This window comes from Hemicordylus capensis, chromosome 1 (assembly GCF_027244095.1).
Source record: "Hemicordylus capensis ecotype Gifberg chromosome 1, rHemCap1.1.pri, whole genome shotgun sequence".
NCBI lineage: Eukaryota > Metazoa > Chordata > Lepidosauria > Squamata > Cordylidae > Hemicordylus > Hemicordylus capensis.
Window position 1 is genome coordinate 436,798,553 of NC_069657.1, and position 14,380 is coordinate 436,812,932.

At 42.8% G+C, this 14,380-nt stretch overlaps 1 protein-coding gene across 1 annotated transcript in view; it reads right to left on the reverse strand.

The window, feature by feature from the left end:
- The window catches only part of FBXO11 (F-box protein 11), a 142,871-nt gene that overhangs the window by 29,690 nt on the left and 98,801 nt on the right, over positions 1 to 14,380 (reverse strand). The window contains exons 5-7 of the mRNA XM_053243955.1: positions 7,274 to 7,403; positions 3,159 to 3,242; positions 2,942 to 3,074 (exon numbers count right to left, since the gene is read on the reverse strand). Coding sequence (XP_053099930.1) covers positions 2,942 to 3,074; positions 3,159 to 3,242; positions 7,274 to 7,403 — 347 coding nt within the window. The remainder of the gene's footprint in view (positions 1 to 2,941; positions 3,075 to 3,158; positions 3,243 to 7,273; positions 7,404 to 14,380) is intronic.

A 14,380-nucleotide genomic window follows, 5' to 3' on the forward strand; every position in this document is an offset into this window, starting at 1 on the left:
GGTATTGCAGCATTGTACAATTGGGCACCATGACAGTTTTGATTTTATCAAGTTACATATATAATATGCAGCACTAAAACTGTCTCCACCAAAAAGTATCATAAAGATTAATTTCTCCAGCACAGTAAACAAGTGTGTGTGTGATGGGGGAGGAGGGAATATTGAAAAAAATATTCAAGACACATTATCTTACAAGTATTACTATGCAAATCAATTGCAGTGATACATCTAGTCTAAGCAGTCACTTTTTTCTAACTAAACACAGATCAGGAGAATCAGTCCTTGTGTGCTATTCCTGGGAAGCCAGCAGGGGGAGCCCAAACAACAACAAAAGCCCCTGTCAACACTGGACAGCATCCAGACTAGTTAATCATGACTAAATAGCACTGAAATCAATGGAACAAGTTAATGATGACTAAAGTATAATTGCAATGGGACTTGATAATAATTAACTTAGTCTGGATGTTGCCCATTATTCTCATTTTGATTTCAGCAGCACAGATCTGGCCAGACGGCCCTTTTGTCAGTCCCCGATTTCCGAGAGGTTCGGGGAGCTAGAACCCGTGAAAGGGCTTTCTCGGTTGCCGCCCCGCTTCTCTGGAATTCCCTTGCCCTGCAGATTCGTTTAGCTCCTTCTTTGTTGATTTTTAAATCTTTATTGTTCTTTTCTGCCAGGCTTTTACCCTGTAGTTTATCTATCCCCCCCTCCCCTGCTGTTAGTTACTTTAATTTTATTTAGAATGTAATTTTAATGCTGTCTTGTTTTGCATGTTTTTGTACACCGCCCAGAGTCTTCGGAGTGGGCAGTATATCAAATGTTTCAAATAAAGAAATAAATATGCAAACCAAGGCAGACAGATGAAGGGGAGAAATGTGCAGATGAAGGAAGGTTGTGCAATGCATTGTGCAAGGTATGACACGCTGTGCAAAGTATTGTGCTTTGTGTTGAGATCTGCTAACATGAGTACTAGTCATAACAACCAATCCTTTCATGCACAATGTCACTGCATTATGTCCTTATACAAGTGCAACAGCATTACTCTGGCAAAACACTAATCTGGATGTGTACAGATTTAGAAACAACACTATAAAGTGGAAGCAAAATGTTCCCTCTTGATGCTACATAAAGTGGACTTCTGTAAACAAAATAAGTTATATTATAGTAGCTTGCCATTAACTCCCTTGAACTACGCCTGAGCAGAAGTGTTCAGTAACATTCCAAGAGTGCACAAAGACACACACACACACACACACACACACACACACACAGGGCAGGAAACAAAACATGGAGACAAGTATTACCAAAATGTTCTGTATGTATGAGCTCTGTATGTATGGATGAATATTTGTAAGATGGATGAGTACTGTCTTTCAGATAAGACTTTCAGCTAGATGTGCAGTATTACAGGCAACCAAGACAGAAGGTTAAGATTACCAGGATTCAGCTAGCCATTCCTACATAGTTAAGATACTAAACGTATCTCATTCAAGCCACTGGGCAAACAATAGAAAACCAGGAGAAAAATCCTTGTCTGGAACTCCTTACTTCTTAAAAAAATGTCAACACTGCTGCAGAACCAAATAAAAGAGGTAATTATTCTAAAAAGGGGTGTAGTGCACAATCCAGAATGACAAAATATTGTTCATCTGTAATTACAGCACAATTGCATTCATTCAACATATGGCTGGTGCCCTCTACGCTAGAACAGGAAGAGAAGTCTACTGTGGGCTCTCACATGAGTCACTCTACAGCTCCTTTCATGTGAAGGAGGCCTCAAAGAGGCCAACAGCAGCAGAAGGTATTTAGGGGTGTGGCTGAAAACCAAAATTCTTATGTTCAGCAGCAAAGTGCTCAACTCTGACCGGACTCATCATGACTGGGAACAATGGGCTGTATTTATAGAAGGTTAATAATGACTAAGCACCACTGAAATCAGTGATCTAGGTAAGCAATGACTAACTAGACCCATTTAATTTCAACAGGACATAGTCACAACTAACTTTCTCTGGCTACAAACCAAGGTGTAAGAGAGAGATTCATTTAAGAGTCTCCTCCTCCTCTGGATCTATGAAGTCACTTCTTCCAAATCAACACAAACGAATGCAGCTGTGGCCATCTTCCCAAAGTGGAGAGCAATTACCCTGGCAATATCACTACCTTCTAATCTCAGACCCTAATGGTGACAATGGGGCCCTGTAGGAACGGCCTGCTGCAGTGCACTGCAACATTTCTATTAGCACATAAAACCCACCATGAATAGAAGCCTCTGCTAAAATACTCAAGGAAGAGCAGGAAGATGTAAATGAAACTCTTTCCTAAAAGTGTGAAGAGAAAATTGTCCTTTTCTGACCTGGAGAGTGGAATAGCTTTCCCAAATACGGACAGAGAATGATTTTATCACATATATACACACATACTCTGATCGGAGAGAAGAGGGCTTCTGAGGATGTCACTAGATAGGCAAGGTTCTCACAAATGAAACTGAAGATCTGTTTTAAAGTAGATGTCTCTGTGTGTGTCCCCCTTGGGGGGCAGTGAGGGACTGCTGGGGACCCGTTGAGCATGCCAGGGCACTTTGCAGATCTTTTTTTTAATTTTGAGGCTGGTTTTTGGCTGCTTTCTTTTTAAAAATGAGGACAAAATGCCATTTTTGGCTGATTTTTGGCCAAGTCCACACACCCCGGAACCTAACCCACTCAATTCCACTGCCCAATTTACTTGCTATTTGTGGTAACAGCAGCCATAGCACTAGGTGGGAATGGAACCCCGACGAATCCTGTATGCTCTGTGTAACCTGCTACAACAAAGTCACCTCATAGGCTTTATGCCTCCTTTCCTGATAGTTCCAACAGCCACTCAACAGTTTGCTCTGCCAACCAAAAATGGTAAAAGACAACAACATAGAAGACACTGTAAAAAGGATGCCACTCTGATTAATACCTGCACCAATCATGGTGATTGGAGATTCAATGTATATCCATTCATCAGTGTATATGCCAGAATGAACAAAGATAAGTCCATCAAAGTGAGCTTCTTGTACACCACCTAAAGCGTCTTCAATGGTGTCATAATACTAAAAGAAAACAAAGAGTAATTGAAAGACAAATAGCCACGGGCAAGACACATCAATTTGAATTAGAGCTATTCAGAAACATACCAACATATTTTCTCTTCCTTTGTATCTTGCTGGGTTACTGTAGAAATGTTCAGCAAATCCTGGCTTAACATGTGCTCCTTTGTACTGAAAATGAGAAAACACCACCACATTTTTAAATAAATCTACAATAAAGCTTATTTATATTATTATCATAATTATCATTATCATTATTAAAAGAGGACATTACAAAACTTCTGAAACTAGTTCACAGCACTCTGACATTCACAGTGTTCAGTGGATCTGAATTCAAAGATATTTTCCTTGCCTCAAGTACTACTGGAAAATTTTAGGTTTGCAGGGAGAAAGAAGTTGTCTATAAAATGCTGCCTCTCTCTCTATAATCCGCAACACCGGCCATTAACCCAGCTTCCTACAAAGATCATTCCGTTCACTGGAACAGACCTCATTCACAAAGAAGTGCACCTCTCTGGCATTTGCAAAGAGGTAGAGCAAGGAACACCCAAACACTGCAGAGCCATCATATTTTATGAACATAAGAACAGCCTTGGCGGATCAGGCCCAAGGCCCATCTAGTCTAGCATCCCATTTCACACAGTGGCCCACCAGATGCCTCTGCGAAGCCCACAGGCAAGAGGTGAGGGCATGCCCTCTCTCCTACGGCTACTCCCCTGCAACTGATATTTAGAAGCATCTTGCCTCTGAGGCTGGAGGTGGCCTATAGTCGGGTATAGCTGAGCCAGGACGGGCCAGGTCAGCGGCCTGGCACTTCTTCCGGGGCTGGGGCACTGCTGGGTTGCACCCTGCCCCTGTGCCCGGCTTCCCCGCCATACGCTGTTGTCACTGCTCTGCGTGGGGTGCTTCACCTGGCCCCAGCCCCCTAGGCTCAGATGGCCTCCACACACGTGTGAATTCTGCACATGTGCCGAGGCCGTCTGAGCCCAGGGGGTGGGGCAGCCGGGGCCACACTGTGCTGGCTTCCCCGCTGGGCAGCGGATGGCAGGGAAGCTGTCCACACATCCAAAAATAGAGTGCGGGCAGCGCCGGTAGGGGGTGCAACCCAGCAGTGAGAGAAGTGCCAGGCCAAGGTGCATGTCAGACCTGGTGAGATGGGCTTCAGCAGTGGCGGGGAAACCACATCCTCCCCGGCTGGCCAGCAAGCTAATGAAGCCCTGCCTCCCCAGGAAGTCACTGGAGATCCTGGGTTTTCCTATCTGCAGCATCAGTGAGAAAACACAAGTTGGCGCAGACTCAGTGCACACCACCGCAGTCCCAGTGTGTCCGCATGCGAGTGAGAGGGGGAAAGAACGAGGGAGGGGAGCTTCAGCAGTTTCTCGGCGGGTTAAAAGTGGAATTACGAAGCCTCTGCTTTTTTTGTCAATCAACTTGACTTTGCCAACAATCCCTCCCCCCTTCCCCCAGTGCATGGGCACACTGCCTGAGGAGGCAGGACAACTCTTGCTCCTGCAGGCATGCCAGCAGCAATCCCCAAGAATAATGATGCAGCCCTGACAGAGCAGCTACAGCATTCAATTCCACTGCATCCTCTGGAGTTCATATCTCAATGCAAAAAATCATAGCCCCACTCTCTGCTTGTGTTTTAATGCACCATGGAAATCCCAAGCATTCCCTTCTGGATGTTTTTAAGCCCAACCCTTCTGAAACTTTAGAAGGCTGCAATCCTGCTACGCTTGATGTGGGAACAAACAAGCCCCACCTGAACTCAGTGCAATGGATTTACCAATAAACCGGCATAGGATTGAACTGTAAAGCTAGCAAGCAAGCCCCAATGAAATTGTCAGAAGATGTAAGAAAGGTGTCTGGGTGTTCTAGGTTACTCTGGGTGTTCAGGTCCTATGAACAGGGCCAAAAATTAGAGCACGGGCAGAACCTTCAGGTTTTTGATTTTTTGCTGCATGTGTTACATGCTTCTAACCTGGAAGCAAGGTACCTCTGGATAAGAAATGACATGTAGGCTGCATACATAGATTGTTATATTTACATATGGCTACATAAGTTATATCTACATTATTTTTGCTGCACAAACATGTGGTATATGCACTGGGAAGTACTTGTTCCTCAGCAAATGTAAATGCAGTGAAAAGTTGCTTTGCAGTACCCATGGCAGAGAGAGTTCCATAGATTAATTATGCTCTGTGTGAAAAAGTACTTCCTTTTGTCAGTCCTCAATTTCCTGGCAGTCCATTTTGTGGAGTGACCCCTGGTTCTAATCTTGTGAGAAAATGAGAAAAAATTATCTCTATCCATTCTCTCTATACTATGCATAATTGTATAGGCCTCTATCAGGTCTTCCCTTAATGTTTGAAGAAAAGGGGCAATTCTGGACAGGTTCATTTTTAGAACTTTAAAAAAAAACAGCCTGTATGTTTGCATACAGAACAATAAAACTGCATTAAAAATGCAAATGTAGTGGTATTGTGTATTGGGGTGTGGCTATTGGGGTGGGCGTGGCTACAGGGGCTGTCGTGGAGAGCACCTGCACTTCTGAATTTGCGACTACACCACTGGTGGTGGCTCAGAAAAGGTTTGCAAAACCAATGGTTTCAAAGAGAACTACACATTGGGCTGAATTGAAAATTGCGATTTGTTTCATGGTCAAATCAAAACCAGCTGTTTTGCTTCTATCACGAATCTGTTCTTTTCAAAACCAGTTCAACTGGATTCAGACTTGATTTTTCTAATCGAATCCCGCCAGAAGAGCTGTCAAAAGTACTAAAGGTGCCTCTTCAAAGGAGCAGCCAGTAGCCACAGGAGGATGATGGTGGGTTGGGTCACTGTTGCAGGCTCTGCTGTGAGTAAAGGTAATTAGTTTTGGGGCACCTCGGGGGCACAGTTTTGTTTTTAAAGTAGGTCGTGAGGCTCTCCTCCTCCCCTCATACATTGAAGGCCGAATCAATTTGGCTAGAGTCAAATCCGGCTGATTTTGATTCAACCTCAAAACTAACCATTCCTTTTTGGGGTGATTCGTTTAGAGGGAGCAACACTCAAATCAGCCAGATTTGAACTGAATCGATTTGCTGCTGAATCGATTTGCACATCTCTAGCTGTACGTACTCTGAAGGCAAACAAAAAGAAATTCTAAGGAAAGATGACTTCTGCAGTATGTATAACAGCTGAACTTACAAACACTACTACATAATTGCTTCGTTTGTATCATTTTCTCTGGTTCTACTAATCATATCTGGGCGGACAGGGATCTATGCAAGCTCCCATCTTTATCTCAATTTCCTGGGAATCTTACTCTGCACTAGTGCTGGCTTCTATTATGAGTTTTCAACAGGCATCACTAATACCTTCAGGCCCCTCACTGCATAGCCATAATGGCTGGAAATAAATCCCAAAATTCATAGGAGACTGAATGATGCACTCAATCTAAATTCTCCATTTTGGCTTAAACTGTGCCTGCCATGAAGAACCATGAAGAGGAGAGAGTCTGATTAAGAATTGTGCATTGTTCTAATCTCATGACTGAAAGCACAAGAGAGGAGGAAAGGGGTAGATCCCAGATGAGCTTTATCATGTGAATAAGAAGAGATAATGCGGAGAACCATTTAGGGTCTGTTCAGATGATACTTTCCCAAACCACATGATTAAAAGGAGGATATGCTGAACTTGTCCCATTCTCATCCACAGGCATCTTGCCATCCTGCTGCTGCATTCCTTTATCATATGAGGGGTGGGGGGCCTGAGGTTTATATAGGTCATATGTAGCATGGTAGCTCAAAATGGATCCCCACTCCGACCTGCGCACACACACACACACACACACACACACACACACACACTCTGCAGTGTCTGGATGTCTGTGAAAAACATTAGGACAGGGGCTCTCTCAGCACATTCCCTTTTATTTGTACAGGGTAAGTATTATCCGAACCAGTCCATAGTTGGAATGGAAATGTGGGGAGTCAAATGTACTAACTTGGGAGCTTTAACTTGATGCTGAATTGGAGGCCTGAGGGGTGAAATTATCACACTAGCATGAAAGAACCGGTATTTCAGTGAAGACACATTAGATTGGCTGACGTGCAACAAGAGGAAAAGCACAGGTGCTTAGGAGACCAGGAGAAAAGAGAAGGACATCAAACATTAAAGTATTTTTTAAAATATGAGCAAATTTGTTAAAAGAGACATACCAATTGCTGAAAACTTTCCTTCCAAGGATTTGGGTGTTCATACTCTTCTGGATTAATCTGATAAAATTTTCCAGGTTCAGGGTGCATCATTGGGCGTGTATACTCAAATACTTCCATATAGAGTCGCTTCCTGAACAAAGACACCCAGAATACAAAATTGTGAATGTGGCTTGACAGAACATTATAAGCCAACTGCATCAAAATTACATGAAACAATGTACAAAGTTAGAAGTGATCGATCTTGGGCATTCCTGGAACTGTTCCTGTTTCTCACTGAATGCAATAGAGCAACAAAGAGAACTGCACACTTTAAACAGAAGGCTTAAAGATTATCACTTAAGCTAAAACCAAAGTCATTAAGACTAACAGTATTTCCAGATGCGCATTTGTTATTTGGGTAAGAGCCCAAATGTAAGTAAAGGATTAAGCATGTCTTTGGAACATTTTGCTGATCAAGACTGAGTTTCGCTCTTAGGTATTTCCTTTTTCTCACAATAATATTTACATCCTACCAACCAAAATCCTTTTTAAAAAGCAAATGATGAGCACTATCTGGCTTTATTAAATTCAGTTACACTTGACCAAGCCATACACTGAATACCATAAATATTCACACTAGTAAATGAAAGTTGCATCACCCTGGTGGAGGTGCCCTTTCATCCAAAGAGTTAGAACTCCCACAGACGCAAAATTCCATTCCCCCACCCTACCCCAGCTTGGCTTGCTCGGACTGGAATGCTGGCCTCTTCAGGTAAAATGGGAGTCCCAATGTTTAGAGTCAACACATCTCATTTTTAAGCTTTACCAACAATCAGTGTATCTTGGACTCTGAATGTGCAAGATTTCAGCTTCAGGGATGTCTCAGAAGTATATTAACCAATTCTGGAGTACATTTTGAGTCTTCACTTCTAAGGAAGAATCTTGCAAACATCTTTGCAGACTTATGCTGTAACCAGAGTGTCCTGTGCACTGAAATCAGGCTTCCTAGCTAGTTGAGGGGTAGCATAACCATTTGAGGATACACTACAGTCCAATTCACATGTTACATTCAACAAAAATACAAACCGTATAAATATAAGTATGTACTGTTATTCATACATTATGTTCAATGCACATACAGTAGTACACATCCTATCTGTACCCCACGAGGGGCTTGTACTCAGGTTCACTTTTAAATGAATGCATGTACAGTCATTCACACAAAGACGTACATGCATTCAGACACCTGTAAGCATGTGCAATATCATGTCTGAATGGGGCTTTAGACTTTAGAGTGCTGTATTTTGAACAAAAATGTACATATATTTTCAGGCTTTTCTATTCATCAGTCTTGAGTTATGCTTGAACCAATTTTAAGATGCTGGGTACACTCACTCAGAATCTTCCTTTTTCTGAGATAGAAAAACAAATGCTGCATTTTCAGATGTTACTAGCAATTACAGTGTCTTGTGACCATGTGTGCAGCAAGCTTCAGGACTCTAGATCATAGGGCAGTATCCTGATCAGTGAATAAATCCCAAGCATATTTATATACTAAGGTCAAGGTAAAGTGTGCCATCAAGTCAATTTCGACTCCTGGTGCCCACAGAGCCCTGTGGTTTTCTTTTGGTAGAATACAGGAGGGGTTGACCATTTCCTCCCCCTGCACAGTATGAGATGATGCCTTTCAGCATCTTCCTATATCACTGCTGCCCCATACATAGTCTGGGAAACATACCAGCAGGGATTCAAACCGGCAACCTTCTGCTTGTTAGTCAAACATTTCCCCGCTGCACCACTTAAGGTGGCTATACTAACTAGTAAATAAAGCTTGCATTCTGCAAACACAGCTGCATGTTGGCTGCTACTGAAAGGGGCAGAACTTATACTGTTCCAAATTCTGCCCCACATGCAGCTTGGCTTTTTCAATATTGGAATTCTGGCCCTATAAGGTTCCATTCTTTCCCCTGTGTTGTTTAACATCTGCATGAAACTGCTGGGAAAGGTGTTCCGGAGATTTGGCCTGAGATGTCATCAGTATGCGGATGACACTCAGTTGTATCTCTCTTTTTCATCAGATGCAGGTGAGGCGATGACTATCCTGAATCAGTGCCTGGATGCAGTAATGGACTGGATGAGGCTGAATAAGCTAAGACTCAATTCAAACAAGACAAAAGCACTACTGGTCGGTGGTCAGAGAGGAGAAGAGAGCTGGTCTTGTGGTCGCAAGCATGACTTGTCCCCATAGCTAAGCAGGGTCTGCCCTGGTTGTATATGAATGGGAGACTTGATGTGTGAGCACTGCAAGATCTTCCCCTCAGGGGATGGGGCTGCTCTGGGAAGAGCAGAAGGTTCCAAGCTCCCTTCCTGGCAGCCTCTCCAAGATAGGGGGGCTGAGAGAGATTCCTGCCTGCAACCTTGGTGAAGGTGCTGCCAGACTGTGTAGACAATACTGAGCTAGAGGGACCTATGGTCTGACTCAGTATACGGCAGCTTCCTATGTTCCTCTGCCCAGGTGATGATGTTTGGCCTGTTATAGATGGGTCTGCACTCACCCTGAAGGACCAGGTTTGCAGTTTGGGGGGTGCTCGTTGATCCAGCACTGCTGCTAGTTGCTCAAGTGACCTCTGTGGCTCAGAGCGTCTTTTATCAGCTTCAGCTAATATGCCAACTGGGACCTTACCTGGACAGGAATGGCTTGGCCACAGTTATTCATGCTCTGGAAACCTCTTGCTTAGATTACTGCAATGCATTGTACATGGGGCTGCCTTTGAGAAAAGTCCAGAAACTGCAGCTGGTACGAAACAGAGCTGCAAGGTTATTAACTGGGACTGGAAGTTTTGAGCCTATTACGCCAGTGCTTCATCAGCTGCACTGGCTCCCAGTCCATTTCCGGGCCCAATTCAAAGTGCTGGTTTTAACACTGAAAGCCCAAAAGGGCTTGTGGCCGGGTTACCTGAGAGAGTGCCTTGCCCCATATGTCCCAACCTGGACCTTAAGATCTTCTAAGGTGGCCCTCCTCCTAGTGCTCCTGCCAAACGAGTGAGGCGGGTGGCTACTAGGGAGAGGGCCCTTTCGGTGGATGCACCCCATTTATGGAATAGCCTCCCCAGTGAGGTTCGCCTGGCTTCATCACTTTGTTCTTTTAGATGCCAGGTAAAGAACTTCTTGTTCACTCAGGCCTTTAAGTTTTGATTTTTAAATTTGATTATTAAAGAGTTTTTAAATTGCTTTGTTTTGTATTTTACATTTTCTTTTCCCCCTCTTGGTCTTATGATTTAATAAGTTATGTGGGATGTTTTAATGTGTTGTGAGCTGCCCAGAGAACAATTTAAGGGACAGCTAACAAATAAAGTATTTTTATTTATTTATTTATTTATTTACACAGTCAGACAGGTGTTATTGACTGGTTTGTTTTATCCAGACATCGAGTCCTTCCCAAGTACCTGGGATGGCTGAATTTTATTGTCAATGTTGTTGCTGTTGTTAGAGATATCGTCACAGAATATAGGCTGTTCCCAGTAAAGTTGCTTTTTGTAATTGGCTGATGGTATTATTAATTATTATTTCTTGTTTACACAGACAGGTGTTATTGACTGGTTTGTTTTATACAGACATCGAGTCCTTCCCAAGGACCTGGGATGCCAGAATTTTATCATCAATACTGTTGGTTATTATAGATATCGTTGCAAAATATAGGCTGTTCCCAGGAAAGTTGCTTTTTGTAATTGGCTGATGGTGATTTCTGTGGCCCCTATGGTGTTGAGGTGCTCTTCAAGTTGTTCTAGAATTGCACCTAGGGTGCCAATTACCACTGGGATTATTTTGGCCTTTTTCTGCCACAGCCTTTCAATTTCAATTTGTAGATCTTTGTATTTGGTTATTTTTTCCATTTCTTTTTCTTCTGTTCTGCTATCCCCTGGTATTGCTATGTCAATTATTTTAACTTGTTTTTCTTTCTTCTCAACTACAGTTCTATCTGGTGTATTGTGTGGCAGATGTTTGTCTGTTTGTAGTCGGAAGTCCCATAATATTTTCACATCTTCGTTTTCTTCAACATTTTCAATTTTATGGTCCCACCAATTTTTGGCTACAGGTAGCTTGTATTTTTTGCAGATGTTCCAGTGTATCATCCCTGCTACCTTGTCATGCCTTTGTTTGTATTCAGTCTGTGCGATCTTTTTACAATAGCTGATTAGGTGGTCCACAGTTTCATCTGCTTCTTTACGAAGGCAGCACTTGCTGTTTGTTGTTGACTTTTCGACTTTTGCTCTTATTGCATTTGTTCTTAGTGCCTGTTCTTGTGCAGCCAGTATTAAACCCTCTGTTTCTTTCTTCAAGTTGCCATTCTTAAGCCATTGCCAGGTCTTGGTGATGTCTGATTTTCCACTTATATTGTGCAAATATTGACCATGCAGGGGCTTATTTCTCCATCTTTCTGCTCGGTTCTTGACTTGTTCTTTCTTGTAGGCCTGTTTTGTTTCATTGGTGTTGAATAGTTTCTCGTTCTTGACCATTTGAAGTGCATCTGCTTCACTGTCCTTGATATATTCTTCAAGGCCTCTTTTCTCCTCCTCTACTGTTTGATGGACTTGCAGCATTCCTCTTCCACCTGAGCTGCGAGGGAGGTATAGCCTATCTACATCACTGCGGGGGTGCAGAGCATGATTGATGGTCATGATTTTCCTGGTATTACAATCTAGCATCTCTAGCTCTGCCTGTATCCAGTCTTATTATTCCTGCAGTGTATCTGATAACAGGTAGCCCAGGTGTTTATGGCTTGTATGGTGTTCCCGCCATTGAGTTTGGACTTGAGGATTTTTCTAACTCTCCTGATGTATTCACTTCCAATTTTTCTTTTAACTTCAGTGTGTGCAAGGTTATCAGCCTCGAGAATGCCCAAGTATTTGTAATGTTCCTTCTCTTCTAGGTTCTTGATGTTGCTTCCATTGGGCAGTTCTATTCCTTCTGTTTTTGTTATTTTCCCTTTGTTCATTATTAATGCAGCACACTTGTCTTGTCCAAACTGCATTAATAATGAACAGAGGGAAAATAACAAAAACAGAAGGAACAGAACCAAATCTTGCCTGTGGAAAAATGTGGGATTTTCAGGTTTTACTGGTAACCAAAATATGTTGGGCAACCTTGTAGCACCCTTCAGCTTTTTGGGCAGTCTAGAAGTTCCTTAACCAATCTGGGGTGTCCTGTTTTCAGAGGGAAAGGTGTACAATATCCCATTTTCAGGTTGTTTCCCTTAACAATTGGGATGTTGTGGCTTATAGATTGTGCAGAATGTTTTGCCAACGAACCTTTTCGAAATGGGCCATTTCACGTGTTTCGAGCCTGAATCAGAACACCCTTTAAATAAAGGGCCTGTTTCAAGCATGGAACAGAACAACTCCCATTTCGCTTGGAACATTTTGACATATCGAGCGCCATTTTGGATGCCTTTTCCCCCCTTGCTGATTTGTTTTATGGCACTGGCTTCCAATCTCCTTGCTTCACGATTGGCTTTTTAGCATACAAATCAAGTGTTATCATGGACAACTGTGCCCCATTAGCTGGGGAGAGAGAGGAGGGGAACACAAAAGGAGGAAATTTCAAATTCAAGAAGTATTTAAAGGGACTGGGGAGCAGAAAAAGATACTTTATACTATGTCTCTCTTGAAGAACAGGATACATCAGGACAGGAGGAAGGAAGGTTTGATTCTGTGGTTTTCTTTTCTCAGCACTGAGTATATTATGCTGTGCTACTACTACTATAACTATCTGGTTTTGCTGGATCTCAGACTGACAAAGGCATAACTTGAGTGCCTGCCTTGAGCCTTCTTTGAGTTGTGGTTTGTTTTGTTTGAGATAGTGTTGTGGTGAGAAATGGACAATGGCAGCTCTGCGTGTGCATGTGTGTATGTATACATTTCTTGGTGATTGCTGTGATGAGCTCCATGTCTGGCCTAGACACTAACTTGTGCATCTGCTCTGCAATCTGCATTGCAAGGAATACTCAGTCAAAATGTGGCTGAAGTTGCTCTAGTTGCTGCTATGCTTGCTGCTAAGGCAGCTGTTGCAAGGTTAGGAAGTAATGTAAGGGGTCATAATTGTGTGTGAGAGCGCAACTTCTTCCAATGATGTTACTGAAGTGCAGGCACTGTGGCTGGACAGTGATTCTTTTTTAGTCATTTTTGGACTGTTTGAAATGTGTGTTCTGTGTTGGGGAAGGACATATTCCCTTCTGAACTGTGTTCTTCTGCAGTCTTTTTGAGGCAGGTTTGCAAAATTCATTGCAAATTATGTGCACTCTGTGAGTTCAACTTGTTCAGGCCATAGGGAACAATGGGAAAACTCAAAACACCCCATTGTTCCCCACGTTTAGCTCCTATGAACACCAAAGTGGGTTGGGCGGTAGGGCATGATGGGTGCTACCTACCACCCAAGCCACAAAAGAAATGGGCAAGGGGGCGATTTTTAACTTTCCCCAAAAAACCCATAAGATCCTATGGAGGTTTTCAGGAAAGGTTAAAATCGCCCCATTGCCCATTTCTTTTGTGGCTTGGATGGTAGGTAGCACCCATCATGCCCTACCGCCCAACCCACTTTGGTGTTCATAGGAGCAAAACGTGGGGAGCAATGGGGTGTTTTGAGTTCCCCAATGTTCCTTAAGGCTGAAACACACAAAACGTTTCAGGTTTGTTCCATTGAAACCACCAGCCTGACAGGTGTTTCGACAGAAAATTTAAACTATTTTGGTTGAAAGAGAACACAAAGTCCTTTCCGTGCACATCCCTACTATAGACATAGCAAATTTCAGAGCCCAACTTCAAGGATCCTAACAGTGCAAGGGCCCACTTATAAAAGGGAACTTGTAAAAGGGAACTTCAACTTGAAAAAATCAATTTCAATCTATAATTCATTTGTTAAATACAGTTAAAACAAAGATATGTTTTTTTAAAAGATAGCCCATATTTTCCATGGGTTTATATTATACACAACAAATCCTACACAGGAAGCAAGAGTGCTTGCACGACCCCTGCCACTGACTGCTTATTTCCAGTTTTTGCCAGGTTTGATAAAGTGGTAGCAGGCTCAGAACTGAAAGGGAAAGAGCAGTAGCCTGATGAGCAGCTTCAC